The sequence below is a fragment of the Oryctolagus cuniculus genome, chromosome 12 (genome assembly GCF_051225735.1).
Source record: "Oryctolagus cuniculus isolate XC-2025 breed Fujian yellow rabbit chromosome 12, ASM5122573v1, whole genome shotgun sequence".
Classification (NCBI taxonomy): Eukaryota; Metazoa; Chordata; class Mammalia; order Lagomorpha; family Leporidae; genus Oryctolagus; species Oryctolagus cuniculus.
This window is the reverse complement of record NC_142878.1, coordinates 17,600,709-17,617,335: the sequence shown is the minus strand read 5'-3', so window position 1 is coordinate 17,617,335 and position 16,627 is coordinate 17,600,709. Positions and strand designations below refer to the sequence as shown.

The following is a 16,627-nucleotide window of genomic DNA, read 5'->3' as shown; positions in this document are numbered from 1 at the left end:
CAATGCCAGCCCCAATTCCATTTTCACAGCCTCTGCAGTGCCATTGTCCCCTGTGTGCCACCCACAGCTGTGGTCTCAGGGCTTGGGGTGTGGAGAGGATCAGATCCAGGCCTCTGCCACTTGAGGATGGCCTGGGAGCTCGTGAGAGGCTTTGTGAGCTCACTCTTCTGAGTTTCCTGCTTGCCACACGGCCCTGGGACTTTCTGTGTCCTTGGGGCTTTCCGTTTCGGTTCTCCAGTCACCTGGTCACATGAGCTTGCGTCTGGCGCCCCGTGCTGGGAGTAGCAAATCCAAGGCTCCTTGTATTCTGCATCTTGTCCAGCCCGCCTACTGCTCTTTCCTCGCAGAACCTCAGAGCTGCCCCCGTGTCCCATCCAGGGCCTGAGCTGCCTCCCAGGTCCCATGAGGGCAGGAGCAGACTCAGCTGAAAGCTGGCCGCACCTTGCTGACTCCACCTGGGGAGTAGGTGTGGAGAGGTGTTTAGAAGACGCCCCCTTCCTTTGGTGCCTCTCTCCACTAGCCACCGAGTCCGTGCTCCGTCCCCTCCTAATGACTACCGCCTTGGTTTGCCGAGCCTCTCCAGGCTCCCTCTGTGATGCTGTAGTTCCTGCACCCCTAGCCTGCCTGTGCAACCAGACAGGTCTGCGTTCAGGAAAGCATTGCTGTGCCTCTCCAGTGCCGTGCTGGGCGTGCGTGGTGTTGGAGAGGTGCTGCCCCTCCTCTGTGATCCTCCCAGGGAGCCCTCAGCACTGGCAGCTAGGGAAGTGTCCCCAGCGTGGGAAGGGTGGCAGGACATGATGGCCCGTGTGACTCCCTGTGTCCGCTGCACCATGACAGAAGGCCAGGAGAGCCTGCCCCAGTGAGCATGGAGGAGGGAGAGTTGCACTGTCCTCAGAGAGACACCCGACTCGGGGGCACCAGCTGTGACCTTGTCAGCCACCCCCAGTGCCCTCAGGAGAGAGAGAAGGGGGTCAGTGCCCATGCCGGGTGCCCCATCCTCACAGAACAGGTGGCTTTGTGTTTGGTTCCAGCGCAGGATGGCGGCCCAGGTGACGCTGGAGGATGCGCTGTCCAATGTGGACCTCCTGGAGGAGCTGCCTCTGCCCGACCAGCAGCCCTGCATCGAGCCCCCGCCATCCTCACTGCTCTACCAGGTGGGTGCCTGAGGAGCTGTGGGCCCGCTGGCTGGTGGCTCCGGTGTCAACACGATGTCTTCTCTCTTCCTTGCAGCCGAATTTCAACACTAACTTTGAAGACAGGAATGCCTTTGTCACCGGCATCGCAAGATACATTGAACAAGCCACTGTCCACTCTAGCATGGTAATGCTGGCTGCGTGTCTTTGTTTCCGGGGGACGGCACACAGAGTGGAAAATGCACATTTCTGGTTTTTTCACCATAGGCTATTTAGTGAGGGAAAAGAGAATGAATGAAATGCCTTATATATTTTTTTAATGATTCATTTATTTGAAAGGCAGAGTTAACAGAGATTGATGGATCTTCCATCTGCCCTAAATGACCGTAACAGCTGAGGCTGGGCCTGGCCGAAGCCAGGAGCCTGGAACTCCATCCAGGTCTCCCGCATGGATGGCAGGTGCCCAAGTACTTGGGCCGTCTTCTGCTGCCTTCCCAGCCCGCAGGCACATTAGCAGGGAACTGCATTGGAAGTGGAGCAGCCAGGACTGGAACCAGCGCCCGTACAGGATGCTGGCATCACAGGCAGTAGCTTAACCTCCTGCATCACAATGCTGGCCCCATGCCGTATATTTTAAATAGTCATTGCTTTTTCTTATTACAAAAACAGCACATGTTCTTTGTGAAAATATAGCATCTGTAGGCCAAAAAAAAAAAAAAAACCCACCTTTGTCAGTGTTTTGAGGTCACCTCTTCCCGTTAGTGCCCATTCTCCCTCTGTGCGCTCACCCATCCCAGGAGTGCACTCACAGGGGAGTTAGATGGGTTTGTCATTAGCATTATGCATGTGAATAATTTCATGAACATTCTTATATGTCATGAAAATGTGCCAGGGATAGTAACCTTTAATGTGTGATTCATCTTGTAAATGTACACAATTTTAACATTTTTGCACCATTCCTTAGTTTCCGCTTTTGTCTGTGATGAGCGTCTTTCCAAGAATTGGCTGAATTTGTAGAAGTGAAGTTACAGGGTCAAAGATCATGACCATTTTGAAGCATCTTAGATACATTGTCAGATTGCAAAGACTTAAAACATAAAGTAGAACCCCCCTTTCCATGGACACTCTGCCTAGATTGTAAGTGCTGTGGGAACACTTCAGCCTGTCCCTCGCACGCCCAGGGCAGGGAGCCCTGGCTCTGGGTCCTCTCTGAACCAGGGGGCTGGTGTGAGCCGGGGAGGGGAGTTGTGAGGACGCCTCTCTGGGGGCCGGTCCCTGCCAGCAGTCCTTCCCCTGATGTCCCCAGCTTCAGGTCTGCATTGCCAGCAGGTCGTTCAGGATGGAGTGCAGCGGAGTTGTAGCGCCTGTTGCGGCCTCTCCGGGCTGGGCTGTCCCTGTTTGGAGGCACCTGCTGGTCGTTCACACCCTCTCCAGCCCGGAGAAGCCGTGGGAGTGTGGTGGTACCTGACAGAGCCTCAGCAGCAGCTCAGCAGTCTGTGCAAGGGAGAGTCAGAACAGTTCCTGGCACCGCGTCTCTTCTTCTCATGCTTGTTCCGTGTGCCCTTGCAGAATGAGATGCTGGAGGAAGGCCAAGAGTACGCCGTCATGCTGTACACCTGGAGAAGCTGCTCCCGGGCCATCCCCCAGGTGCCCCACTGCCTTCCCCATCCACACCCTCGAGTTTCTCCAGGCCCCGCCCCGTCTCTGCTGGCCACACCCTCCTGCAGGGCCCTGTCCCATCCCCCTGCTGTCCTTGCCCAGCCCTGCCCCATCAGGCCCTGCCGGCCCTGCCCCACCCTTCCCTGGCCTCGCCCATCCCTGCCAGGTTCCACCCCAGTCCCTGCCAAGCCACTCCCCAACCTCCACCCTGGTCCTGCAGAGCAGGGCCAGGGGTAAGGGCAGGGGTAGGGGCAGGGAGGCCACCTGTGGCAGGCCCTCGGCTGGTGGAAGGCCCTGTGGGTCACACTGGTTTCTTCATTTCCAGGTGAAATGTAATGAGCAGCCTAACAGAGTGGAAATCTATGAGAAAACCGTGGAGGTCCTGGAGCCTGAGGTCACGAAACTGATGAATTTCATGTACTTCCAGGTAAGGCGGCCAGGTGCTAGCAGGAGCCTGATGCAGAGCCTGGCGCACACGGGCCCCGGGGGGAGAGCAGCGCGCGGTCTCCAAGACAGGGGAAGCAGGGCCCTGCCCAGCGCCAGGGTTCCCGTCCTGTTTCACTTCCCTCTGCCTCAGAGTGCATGTGTTTCCTTCATGAGGCCTCCTTGCTGTCGGTTCCAGTTCTATTTCTTTTTTTTTTTTTTTAACTTTCTGCCAGTTTGTACTTGCAGTCGAGCCGGGTTTTCCATCTTTCAGCCTCACCCTGACACCAGTCCCTGGGGATCCCAGCCCTGGCCTGGTCCCCTTCCCGCCCTTAGGCAGAAAGTGGCTGCAGGGACCTCTGGCTGTTTAAAGTAGTCCTTTTGGAAAAAGTTTTTAAAATATTTATCTGTTTATTTGAAAGTCAGAGTTAATAGAGAGGGAGAGAGAGCGCGCGCGCGCAAGCTTCCATCTGCCAGTTCACTCCCCAAATGCCTATAGCAGCTGGAGGCTGGGGGCTGGGCCAGGCCAAAGTCAGAAGCCTGGAACTCCACTGGGTCTCCCATGTGGCTGCAGGGGCCTGCACACGTGGGCCGTCTTCTGCTGCTTTCCCAGGCACGTTAGCAGGTAGCCATGTCAGAAGTGGAGCAGCCAGGTCTGGCACCTGGTCCTCTTTGGGGAGGCTGGTGTTGCAGACGATGGCTTAGCCCACTGTGGCACTTGTGGGCCCTGAAAAGATATTTAAATTGCAGATGCGTTTGGCAGAGGGAGGAGATGGAACTGACTAGGAGATCACTTTTCGTTTTATAATAAAGCTGCCAAGAGGAAAAAACCCCACCCCTGCCCCCTTGACCTCTGAAAGTTACCTCTGTGTTATAGATGTTTTGATGGAACATTTGCTGTTCTTTTACTTTGGGGACGTAGTTGGTAAAGTGCAAAAGGAGTAGCCACTGTGACAGAGCAAAGGCGGGTGGGGATTGCTTTGCTGAGTTGGAGAGACTGCAGCCTCAGGGGCTGGGGATTTTGCCAGCAAGTGACAGCGAGTGCCGCGGCTGTGCAGGAAGCTGGGACGTGGCATCCACGCACCGCTGACTGCGGCTCCTTTGCCTTCCCTTGCTCCTCTCAGAGAAACGCCATCGAGCGTTTCTGCGGGGAGGTGCGGCGCCTGTGCCACGCCGAGAGGAGGAAGGACTTCGTGTCCGAAGCCTACCTGATCACGCTGGGCAAGTTCATCAACATGTTCGCCGTGCTGGACGAGCTGAAGAACATGAAGTGCAGCGTGAAGAACGACCACTCGGCCTACAAGAGGTGAGCTCGCGTGCATCCCCTGTGCGCCGCGCACCTGCCTCCGGGGTGGCGGCGACTGCTTTCCAGTCTCCAGCTGGGTGCAGGGGTTGCTGGCCGATGCAGGGCCACGGTGCCACGTGCTGCGATGTCATGGGCTTGAGTTACGGCTGGAATGGGCCCTGGATGTCCTGGTCATGCTCCATTGTCCAAGGCTGACCTCTCGGTGCTTGGGGCCCTCGGGGAGACAGGCACAGGATGCAGTTCCTGCTCCTGGAACACGGGCATTTGGCTACGCGAGTGTCTTGACCAGGGGCCAGGTGGGCTCTGCAGCGCGAGGGGGGACTCGGGCATCAGATGCTACCGCCTTTGCCCCACTGCAGTGGTAGGCAGACATGGCTTGTGTCTTGCCCTGGGATGTCTTGGGGCCACATAGGGCTTCCAGGTCCTCCAGACACCTCTCATGCTTGGAGATTTTTTTTTTTTAAACGTAGCAAACTTCTGAGAAGTTGGGTAAGTGTCTTGGCTTGTGTTTCTGGAAGGCTGGGGCGGGGGCAGCAGGCACAAGCGGGCGGACACAGCGTGCTGTCTTCTCATGGACTTTGTTCAGCACGTCTGGGCTAAGTGCTGTCGAAGACGCGTTTGGCTGGCGTGAGATGCTAGCTTCTGTTTCTAAGCAATAGTGGAGGAAATCTTAGTTCCAAAATTAAATTGGAAGAAACTTTCCTTCGTGTCAGAATGTGCTGTACTTATGTTGTGTCTTAGATCGTACAACTATTGCTGTGTCTTCATCATAAAACTGACTAGGAACCGGGCACCCACTGGGATGTGAGGACGAGGCGGGAGGGGGAGCAGGCAGAATCACCTGCAGTTCTCGGCCTTTCTCTGGGAGATTGCACAGTGTCCCATTCTGTGCGGTCAGCCGTGCACGGAAGCCTAGACTGTCAGAAGTAGGGAGAGATCTGGGGTTGCCCTGTCAGCCCCTGTCGGGTGGGACATTCTGGAGCTGTCCCTGTTTGGTGACAGAGTTTGTGGGATGCTAAACGTGTGACTCGCTGGTTGGAGCAAGGTGAAATTCTTGGGGCAGAAGCAACCCAGCCCTGGAGAGCAGCTCCTGCTCCCCGCAGCGCGAGTCACTCGCTAAGTGATTTTGCACAACTTTCTCTTGGGCTTTGTTGAGGAAGTGGGGGACGTGGATGGCATCCGTGGTTTTTGATATTTACTTTCTCTCTCTTAGCAGCAGCACCTTTGTTCTAAAGTCCAGTCTGTAAAGCAGATTTAGGATGCGGCTGCTCTGTGGAATGCTGGGAGAAGGGGTTGTTTCCTGCATCAGCTCCGTGGTGCCTTCACCACCCCAGACTCCCCTGAGCCCAGCAGAGTGGGCCTGGGCACCTCCGTGGCCCTTCCAGCTACTTCTTTTTATTTATTTATTTATTTTTGGGTAGGCAGAGTGGACAGTGAGAGAGAGAGAGACAGAGAGAAAGGTCTTCCTTTGCCGTTGGTTCACCCCCCAATGGCTGTTGCGGCCGGTGCATCACACTGATCCGCAGCCAGGAGCCAGGTGCTTCTCCTGGTCTCCCATGCGGGTGCAGGGCCCAAGCACTTGGGCCATCCTCCACTGCCCTCCCGGGCCACAACAGAGAGCTGGCCTGAAAGAGGGGCAACCGGGACAGAATCTGGCGCCCCAATGGGACTAGAACCCAGGGTGCCAGCGCTGCAGGTGGAGGATTAGCCTGTTGAGCTGCGGCACCAGCCACCTTCCAGCTACTTCTTCCTGTGGCCTCTGACGGTCACTTGCCCAGACAGCAACCCCCACTCCTCCCTTGCCCCCACACCCGCAAGTGCATCTCTCCCTTTGGCACCCAGCTAGGAGCTACCAGTACCATGGCTTCTGGGCATGGATGCCAGGTAAGCCATTTGATGACGGTGAGGGAAGAGAAAATGGCATTGTGGATCTCTTCCTTCGACTTACTGCCTGCCCCAGCAGCGACTTCAGTCAGTAAACTGAACGTGTTTAAAGAGGCAACGAGTGTCACTATATCAGTTACTATTAGGTATAACTACATGTAATTTTTAAGAGCTCACGGGAAGGACAGTGGTTTGGAGAAGGTGCGGTTTGTGTTTCCCTTCCCTGAAAAGTCCCCAGTTAGATCATCTGCAGCTCACGATGGGGCCATGGGGGGCGGGACCCAGGACTCCTGCTGCTTTACTGTCATCCTGCCCCGCTTCGTGGTCCAAGACGAGTGTTTGAGCTCCAGCTGTTACTTCTGCACTCCAGTCACCAGGGAAGAAGGAGTGAAGCCAGCCCCTGCTCTTCCTTATAAGTACATTTTAAAGTGCTTTTCAGGGTTTTGCATTGTATCTCCTGGGCCTGCCGCTGGTCATGTGGTCGCAGCTTATGCTGCACGGGAGATGAGGTGTGTTGTTGCTCTACAGGAATTCGGGACTTGTTGCTAAGGAGGAAGGGGGTGAAGTGAGCGTTGGGTAGGTTATCAGACCTGGCCGTGGGCACTCTGCTTCAGTTAATACACCAGGCCTCGAGGCTGTGCGGTCATATCTTTATGGGGCAGTTTCCTGTACCCTTCCTTGGGAGACAGCCCTGGGTGTGCAGAACCCTCACTCTATCCTGCGGGGACCTCACAGACTCAGCATATGCCTTGCGGTATTCTTGGACCTCACTGTAGGGTCCTTGGGTGGGTGTCAGGGTAGATTACTGCAGATTGGTAGCAGAGCCACGACTGGTGACTTGGGGCCTCACTGGTCCCTAGGGTGACACGCCAGAGACAGGTGTTCTTGTCGGGAGGCATGGTGGCCCAGAGTTTTCCCAGCAAAGAACCCCAGGGTGCCCTGTGGCCTCGTTGCATGGCTTTGGGACATCACTGAGCAGAGCAGCCCTTTGGGCTTCGGGCAGCCACAGGGAGAAAGTGCAGGGGCCTGGTGGGGAGGTCCCTCAGCTGTGGACAGCAGGGTGGTAAGTCCTCCAGAGTTGTATATATCGCATCTGTGTTGGCAAAAGAGTGACCTAGAGTCCAGGTCAGGAGTTGCTTAAGGAGGTGAACTCATAACCAGCTTGCAAGATCCACATTTCTGCAGATAACTGCAAGGGGCGGGGAGGGCAGGAATCCTCATTTTCCCAGGCATTTTGGAAAATCAGTACATCGGTGCACGTTGGGATTAATTCTTTCTTATTTTCAAAGGGCTGCTCAGTTTTTACGTAAAATGGCAGATCCACAGTCCATCCAGGAGTCTCAGAATCTGTCCATGTTCCTGGCAAACCACAACAAGATCACGCAAGTAAGGCCTGCCTTCCCACCGCACTGCGCGTGAGCTGTCCCCGGCAGGGCTGGGAGCAGCTGATGGCACGGCTCTCCCGCTCTGTGTTTCAGTCTCTGCAGCAGCAGCTCGAAGTCATTTCTGGCTACGAAGAGCTCTTGGCAGACATCGTGAATCTGTGCGTGGATTACTACGAGAACAGGATGTACTTGACGCCCAGCGAGAAACACATGCTTCTCAAAGTACGTGTGTGGGGCTGGCAGCCCCCAGCAGCGCCGAGGCACCAGCTTCCACAAAGACTACGCTTCCTCCGGAGTCCTTTCTCATGCTGTTGTGGACACGGGCAGCATCCTGGTCCCCCTGCAGGCTCTTGGCACGTCCCGTGAGCGTGTCCCAATGAACTACACGCTGACATTAGGAAAGGGTTGTCACGGGCCAGGCGGTCCTGGGTCACAGGTTCTTCTACTTGTGCCTTGGTGTCCTCGAGGGATTGGTTCTAGGAGCCTCCACCCTGAAGTTTCCGCATCTTCTCACCATTGATAACAAAATTCGTGGGCCACAAGTCCCTTATATAAAATGACATAGTATTTTCCAAGAACCTATATACATCCTCCCATATACTTTATTTTATTTTAAAGATTTATTTATTTATGTGAACAGCAGAGTTACAAAGAGAGAGGAAGATAATCTGCTGGTTCACTCCCCAAATGGCCACAAAAGCCAGAGCTGAGCCAGGCTGAAGCCAGGAGCTTCATCAGGGTCTCCCACATGGATGCAGGGTCGTCCTCTGCTGCCTTCCCAGGCAACATTAGCAGGAGGCTGGAGCAGAAGTGTAGCAGCTGGGACTTGAATCAGTGTCCACGTGGAATGCTGGCTCTGTAGGTGGTGGCTTCAACCGCTGTGCCACAGCACCAGCCTCCCATATACTTTAAATACAGTGTGAATAGTTACTATACTGTGTTCTTCAGGGAAAAATGACAAGAAAAGAAGGCGTGTAGCTGTTTAGCAGAGATTCATTTGTTTTTTAATATTTTTAAGCCATGGTTGGTTGAATTCTTGGATGTAGACGCTGTGGCCCTAGCTAGCTAGCTGTATATTGTTTCACCTTAATTACAGTGGACTTTGCCTGGTTCACCCTATTTACTTTTGTTACGTTTCAAATTGGGGTTTTCAGTTGCATTTCTCATTGGAAAAATGAGAAGTCTGCTCTGCTGTTTCCTCTGCTCCAAGCTGTCCCTCTGCACAGGATGACCCTGGGAAACCTGCTGCTGCGAGTCCCACCCATCCAGCCTCCCACCTTTTCCTGGTGCAGGAAGCCCCGGGAAGTGGTCAGGGCTGCAACAGCGCCACCCATTGGAGTTCGCAGGGATGGCAGAGGTGTTGTATCTGTGCCAGCTGATGCAGGAGCCCTAGCCATGAGCCCCTAAGGAGCAACTGAGATGGGCATTGGCTGGTGCCACATTAACCATTTTCCATACCTATGCATTGAAACTTACTTACATGTAGCCACCTTTTGGACCCGATAGTTCTAGAATATCCTGCTGTACAGGTTAGTCTAGTAGAGGATTTGCTTTTTCAGCTTTTAGCAGCTGGCTTGGAACCTCAACAAATGTTTGTAACATGAAATCATGGAGGGGCAATGCATTCGAAGCACCAGAGAAGCAGCCTAAAAATACATCTTTGTGAGACTGCTTTGGGGAACTGTCTGAGGATATAGAATATTCAGTGCGGTCGGTCTCCCTCTCTCCCCTCCCTCCCTCCCTCCCTCCCTCTCCCCCCCGCCACACACACCCCTGTTCCACCTTCAGTGTGAGCCGAGTTAGCACTGAGTGATGTTGAGACATGGTGCTTGTCCAGTGTTCTAACCTGTGCACCTGCCACTGCTTATTAACACACTCATAGTGGGAGTGAAATTACTATTGAAAGACCACAAATGATGACAGTAGTTGCGAGCTGTCTCATAAATGTCAGCTTAAACTGTCCAAGTCTAGCACTGCCCTGAGCTTGAAGAGGGTTGGCTCTGGGATGTGTGCCTTGGGAGGAAGCTGAAATAACCAGAAAGGGTCCACATAAAGTGATAGCTTCGTGTGAGGGGAGAGCTATTCATTTCCTAGGAGCTTTTAGGAAAAGCGAGAGTGAATTGTGATATACATCGTATGGGTAATTACATTTTCGGTCTGAGTGTTTTTGCACCATTTGTGGCTTTTCAGGTCATGGGATTTGGTCTGTACTTGATGGATGGAAGTGTCAGTAACATCTATAAACTAGATGCCAAGAAAAGAATTAACTTGTCCAAAATTGACAAGTACTTCAAGGTAAGGTTTTTTTTTTTTTTTAATATAAATGTTTTTATTGACATATTGTACAGTTTAAACTTTTGCAGAATGAATCCCTGTGCGACCATGATCCAGATCACAGAATATTGAGGAGGCAGGGAGGGCGTCTTGGCGTTTCTCCTCCAGTCTGCAAAGGCTTCTTCCTGCATTGTTTTTACCTGGATTGAACTTGTACAAATGGAGTCAGGCTGTTTGTCATCTTATTGCCTCTCCCTGCATTTCCCCCAACTTTTGTTGGTGAGACAGAAACAGTTGTGGGAGTCTGAGGCTGTGGCTGTTACGTGTTCAGTGTGCCGTGGTCTTCTACTTCACCATCAAACGAGCTTACTTGTCCACTCTGTTTCTTGGTTCCTCCTGGTGCAGACAATGCAGCTGATTTGGTGTGGCTGCCATTGGATACATACTGAGGAGAAGTGACAGGGGTCCTGGGGCACATGTCTTTTCAGTGTCAGTAGCCTAAGGACCTTCGAGGCTTATCTTTTTTTTTTTTTAAGGTTTATTTTATTTATTTGAAAGGCAGAGTTGAGAGAGAGAAGGAGGGAGGGAGAGATCTTCCCATCCACTGGTTTACTCCCCCAAATGGCTGCAATGGCAGGGGCTGGGCCAGGCAAAAGCCAGGATGTAGTACCTTCATCGGGGTCTCCTCCATGGGTGCAGGGGTCCAAGTACTTGGACTGCCTGCCCTCCCAGCTGCGTTAGCAAGGTGCTGGATAGGAAGGGGAGCAGCCGGGACTGAAACCAGTGCCTGTATAGCATGTCGGCATTGCAGGTGACAGTTTAACCCATTACACCACAATGCCAGTCCCCTGTGTTAGTTTCTAGAAGCATTGCTTCCTTTTTTTGTCTTGATCTACAGCAGTCATCCAGGAACTAACTTCAGTGTATGGTGTGAGGTAGGAATTTGCATTCTTGGTTTTTGGTTTTTTTTCCTGCTCTAAGTTGTCTATCCCTGCTCCATGGCCATGATGCCTGAATTATCTTGAAGTACAAGGCTTACAGTTTTGTGTTTTAAGATTGCCTTGGATATCATCCTTCCTTCTTTTGAAATACTTTTTAGAATTGATTTGCTGATGTACATCCACAATTTCCAAATAAAGCCGTTTTCCATCCTGGAATATTGATTGAGATTCCATTGAATATGTAGAGTAGCTTAGGAAGAATGGACATTTAAAAAATGTCAAGCCCGATGGGCTTTTTGGCCCAGCAGTTAAGTCCTATGTCAGAGTGCCTGGTTTGAGTCCCTGCTACCATATTAAACACAGCTTCCTGCTCGTGCTTGCCCAGGGAGGCAGCAGATGCAGGCTTTAGTACCTCGGTCCCTGCCGCCCACACGGAGACCCAGAGTGAGTTCCAGGTTCCTGGCTGCAGCGTGGCCCAGCTGTGGCTGTGGTAGGCATTTGAGGAGTGAACCAGTGGGTAGAATAGCTCTCTCTGACTCTGCCTTTCAGCTAAAATGAAAATTAAGAAAAATGCCAAGCCTCCTGATACTCAAATGTGGGGACAGTATTTTTATTTAGGGGGTCTTACACATCTTTTCGTTTTTTATGCTTATTTTTAAATTTTTTATGTATTTCTCATTAAATTTTTATTCTATTGATAATATATGGAAATATAGCTTTTTAAAATGACTGTAGATCCAGCAACAAGATAGGTTAATTTAAACATCGGCATAGTTTTTAAATGTAGATTGGTACTTAAATTGATACTTAAAATCATACTTTGCTACTTAAATTGGTACTTAAAATTGTTTTGTTCTTTTCAAAGTGAATTTGCAGGTTATTTACTGCAAAGTATTTATTTCTTTTATGGTAATTATTTATTTTATGGTAATAAGTGACTTGCAGAGGCAGCATTCAACCCACAGTAATTATTAGCCTCAGTCATTTTCCGGGAGCTTATGTATTTGGTGACTAAACATACATAATGGCCCTGGTTTTTGTCCTTTGAGTACAGCAGCTCCAGGTGGTTCCGCTGTTCGGGGATATGCAGATAGAACTGGCAAGATACATCAAGACCAGCGCCCACTATGAGGAGAACAAATCCCGGTAGGAGGAGAGCAGAGCTGCCCGGTTCTGCGGCCCCCTGTTAAATACCTAGAAAGAGCACTTGACGTTCTCACAGCCTGGCCCTGAAGGTCCGACGGGCAGCCCTTGCCTCGTGTGGCCATTTACATTCAAGTTCATTGAAAAATACAATTAATTTCATTTCCTTAGAAGCACAGCCACATTTGAAATGTTCATAGCCTACTGCATTGGACCAAGTAGATGTGGAACATTTCATTGTGCCGAGGATTTTGGTTGCACGGAGCTGGTGGGGAACACAAGGGTGTAAAAGCCTTCTCACTCCAGTGATGTGCTAGTGGATGCTTAGCAACCAGCTCCTGTGGGGGGCAGGAGGCTCACATGTGTGTTACAGAGGCTACAGGAGAACTATCACCGGGGCCAAACCAAGCCAGGCCCATTTTTGTAAGGTCCTTGTTCTTGAAAGGTTGTGTTAGAAGAACAGGATGACTGTGTGATGGACAGTGTGGCCAGAAACATCCGCAATGTTTACTGTTGGCTCTGTGCAGAGACAGTTTTCTGGCCTCTGCTGTAACTGGTCTTCAGCGCATGATGACCGATGACGACGCACGGTCCCCTTCCTCACAGATCCCACACAGCCAGTTGACTCTCCTGGGACATTGGAACTGACCTCTGCTGAGTGCTGGCGCCCGCAGCCGACCTGTGGTCCCCATTCAGCCGTGACTTAGACCAGTGAAAGCTGCATCTCAGGCTCAGGGCTCAGCGGATTTTTCTGCCAAGGTCCCACGGCCATGACCGAGGCTCTGTGGGACACAGGGGTCTCTGCCGCATCGTCTTTGTTTTGTTTGTTCAATGACCTTTTAAGAACGGGTCTGGCGCCACACAGAGGGGCCCCAGCTGTTGCATCAGTGCCGTGCCGCGGCCTCTTCTGGTGACGCAGGGCCTTCCCTCCCCCGCCAGGTGGACCTGCACGTCTTCCAGCAGCAGCCCGCAGTACAACATCTGCGAGCAGATGATCCAGATCCGCGAGGACCACATGCGCTTCATCTCGGAGCTGGCGCGCTACAGCAACAGCGAGGTGCGTGCACCCCCACGCCACCCACGGGGCACCCGAGGGCCATGTGTGCACCTGCCTGTCCTTTGTGTTCCTTTTGCACCCAAATAATAGCTTTAGTGGCTTTGAAAAACGTTTAGTGTCGAACACTTAAAAAGCACCCTTACAGTTGAGAAGGTGGCAAAATTACTATTACCAGTGTCTGTACAGCTGTGTGAAAAGCATCTTTTTATCAGAGAAAGTAAATGGAAATGCCAAAAGGCAAGACTGAGCAGAGAGCGTTAAAGGCACTTCCTAGTCTATGGTAGTACCCTAATTCTTAGCAGCTAGAAGAGGGATGAAGAAGGAAGTAGTAGTTCTGACCCCCGACCCCTTTCGTGTCTAAAGGGGAAGGAAGTGCCAAGGCCAGAGCTGAGCCAGAGGTTCTGGGGCCGCAGCAAGGGGCACCGTCGGGCAGCGAGTCCAGGGGTCCAGGAGGCAGGGTTTGCTTTTACTTCCCTCCAGCTTTGCTGTGCCCCATCTTGGCCGTGCACCTCTGTCCATGCCTGCAGCCTGACTGCCTGGTATGTGAGGTGCCAGAAGTGAGGCGAGAGCCGCCAGGCCATCTAACCGGAGGGGCAGCAGCATGTCACTTGTCACATCTTAGTGGGCCAGGCAGTGAGGTCAGGGCCAAGGGCAGTGACAGCCTGGTTTGTGTGCCCTGAGTAGTTCAGGGGGACGCAGATCTGGTGTTGGGGACTGGCTGATTCCTCAAGATTCTCAGGTCCCTGGCTTCCGGGGAGAACAATGTGGTGGACGTTGGCCCTACCCGGTGCAGGACTATGAGCTTCCCTGTGCCCCACCTATCAACCACGCTAGTCACTGTGGAACCAGATAGCCTGGAGGAGGGCCTGGCAGTCCCAGTGCCTCCGCATCTACCACCCCTGTGCAGACCCCTGGTGAGGGGCTGGGTGTGCCTGCCGTTGGCCAGCTTCCCAGTAGGAGGCGCCATCTCACTGCAGGGGCTGCCACAGCCTGCAGGGTAGAAATCAGTACCATCAGGGTGTGACTATAAACCAGCTTGATGGGAAGCCCTTCAATCAGGAAACACTGACTTCTGTGCTCTTCCAAATAAGTCTGTTTTACAGCGTGCATTTTCTGTCTTCTGAGATGATGGTTTTGATGAGGAAAAACTGTAACATTGAATACTTTGCTTAATGAATTTTTAGCAGATTTATAAAGAAATAATTCACATACTAAAGAATTCGCATATTGAAACTGTACAACTGGAAGATTTTTGATGTATTCACTGAGTTGGGCAGACATGGCCACAATTCATCTTGGAGCGTTTTAATTACTCCTAAAAGAAACTCTGTCCCACTAGCTCCTTCTCCCCCACTCCCAGCAATGTATACATTTGCCTATTCTGGACATTTCATACTAATGGAATCATACAGTCTATGATCCTCTTGAGACTATCTTCTTTTACTTAGTATGTTTTCAGGGTTCATCTGTGTGGTAGTGTGTGTCAATACTTCATGTTCTTTCATCTCTGAAGAATATTCTGTTATATGGATATACTACATTTTGCTTATCCATTTATCAGTCAACGGACATTTTGCATTGTCTGAATTTTTGATCTTGGCTATTCTGGTGAATGTGAAATAGTATCTGGTGGGAGGTTTGTGTTTCTCTAATGACTAATGATGTTGAATACTTTTTCATTTGCAGAATGTCTGTTCAGATCTTTTGTCCATTTTCAGTTGGGTTATTTGCCGTTTTTGCTATCGAGTGTATGAGTTCCTTATGTATTCTAGATGTCGGTCCTTTACCTGGTAGATTATTTTCACTTATTTCCCCATTCTGTGAGCTGTCTTTTCACTTTCATGATGCTGTCCTTTGAAGCACAGTTTTTAATTTTTGGTGTCCAATTTTATATATTTTTCTTCAGTCACTTATGCATTTGGTGTCATATTGAAGAAGATTTACCCCTCATTTTTCTGTAATAGTTTTGCCATTTTTGGCTCTTAGATTTATGTCTATAACACGTTTTGAGTTAAGTTTTGCATATGATATGAGACAGGGGTTTAGTGTCATGATTTTGTATGGGGATAGTAAGTTTTTACAGCACTGTGGTTGAAAAGACTTCTTTTCCTCATAAAAAACACTCTCATTAGAAATCAATTGTAATAATATGGATCTGTTTCTGGACTCATTTCTGTTTCTATTTATCAGAATGTAAATCCTATGCTGATCACTATGTTGTCTTAACTTTAGGGTAAGACTGAAATTGGAAAGTTTGAGAATTCCAACATTTGCCAACACTGTTGATGTGCTGAATTTTCATATTGATTTTAGGATCAGGTTGTTAAATTTCTACCAAAAAAGGCAGCTAGAATCTTGATAGGGATTGAGTTGAGTCTGTAGATCAGTCTGGGAAGTATTGTCATCTTAATAATAAATGTCCTAATCCTTGAACATAGGATATCTTTCCATTTATTTAAACCTTCTTTAATTTCTTATAGCAGTGTTTTAGCATTTTTAAGAAGACAAGTTTTATGCTTCTTTCGTTAAATTTGCTCTGAAGCATTTTATTCTTCTTGATGCTGTTATAAATGGAGCTATTAACCTCGCTTTCAGGAGAGTTGCTCAGTTTTTTGACGAGGAGGTGGGGTTCTGTGTTGAGCTGGGGCTGGGCCAGCTCTGAGTCGTGCACTGGGTGTCAGTGGTACAGTGCGCATGGGTCACTAAGCGTCCCCAAACACATCAGATCTGGTCACTTCCTGACAGTGGCGAGTACCATGCTCTGGGAAGTTTTTTTGTTTTCAGCTTCCCATTATGTAAGTATTCACTCATAGAAGGGGAGAGGGGACGGTTGTGGCCTGGTAAATATCAGGTCCCAGCACCGGGGCTTCTTGGCCTGGGCCCTTTCAGGGACTGCCCCCAGCACTGTGCCTCCATCTCGATTAATTTGAAAAAAATCTCAGGCAGCAACACATTCCCTCTGGAAACATCTCCTATGCTTCTCTGTATGGCTTTTTAAAAACTAAATCATAATATGATTGTGACACCTAAAAATGTCAACAGGTGTACCATAATATTGGATAGCTGGCCATTGCTTAAATTTCCCCATTCAGCTCATTTGGTTTATTTTTACACATTTGCCCCAGGATCCAAATTAAATCCTTACCGAGAGAAAGAGAAAGACACTGTACCTTTTTTTTTTTTTTTTTTTTTTAAGATTTATTTATTTTTGGCCGGCGCTGTGGCTCACTAGGCTAATCCTCTGCCTTGCGGCGCCGGCACACCGGGTTCTAGTCCAAGTCGGGGCACTGGATTCTGTCCCGGTTGCCCCTTTTCCAGGCCAGCTCTCTGCTGTGGCCAGGGAGTGCAGTGGAGGATGGCCCAAGTACTTGGGCCCTGCACCCCGTGGGAGACCAGGATAAGTCTGGCTCCTGCCATCAGAT

General features: G+C 50.7%; 1 protein-coding gene across 5 annotated transcripts in view; it reads left to right on the top strand.

The window, feature by feature from the left end:
- Nucleotides 1-16,627, top strand: part of CYFIP1 (cytoplasmic FMR1 interacting protein 1) — a 99,374-nt gene that overhangs the window by 31,306 nt on the left and 51,441 nt on the right. For 4 of the 5 annotated variants that reach the window (XM_051822213.3, XM_051822214.3, XR_016217739.1 and 1 more), the window contains 10 exons: nt 1,032-1,154; nt 1,231-1,320; nt 2,703-2,780; nt 3,118-3,219; nt 4,340-4,521; nt 7,695-7,791; nt 7,884-8,012; nt 9,981-10,085; nt 12,060-12,151; nt 13,088-13,205. In XM_051822213.3, coding sequence (XP_051678173.1) covers nt 1,038-1,154; nt 1,231-1,320; nt 2,703-2,780; nt 3,118-3,219; nt 4,340-4,521; nt 7,695-7,791; nt 7,884-8,012; nt 9,981-10,085; nt 12,060-12,151; nt 13,088-13,205 — 1,110 coding nt within the window. In that variant the 5' untranslated portion in view covers nt 1,032-1,037. Of the gene's footprint in view, nt 1-1,031; nt 1,155-1,230; nt 1,321-2,702; nt 2,781-3,117; nt 3,220-4,339; nt 4,522-7,694; nt 7,792-7,883; nt 8,013-9,980; nt 10,086-12,059; nt 12,152-13,087; nt 13,206-16,627 lie in introns of those variants that run through there. The other variant, XM_089309607.1, reaches the window with a different exon arrangement.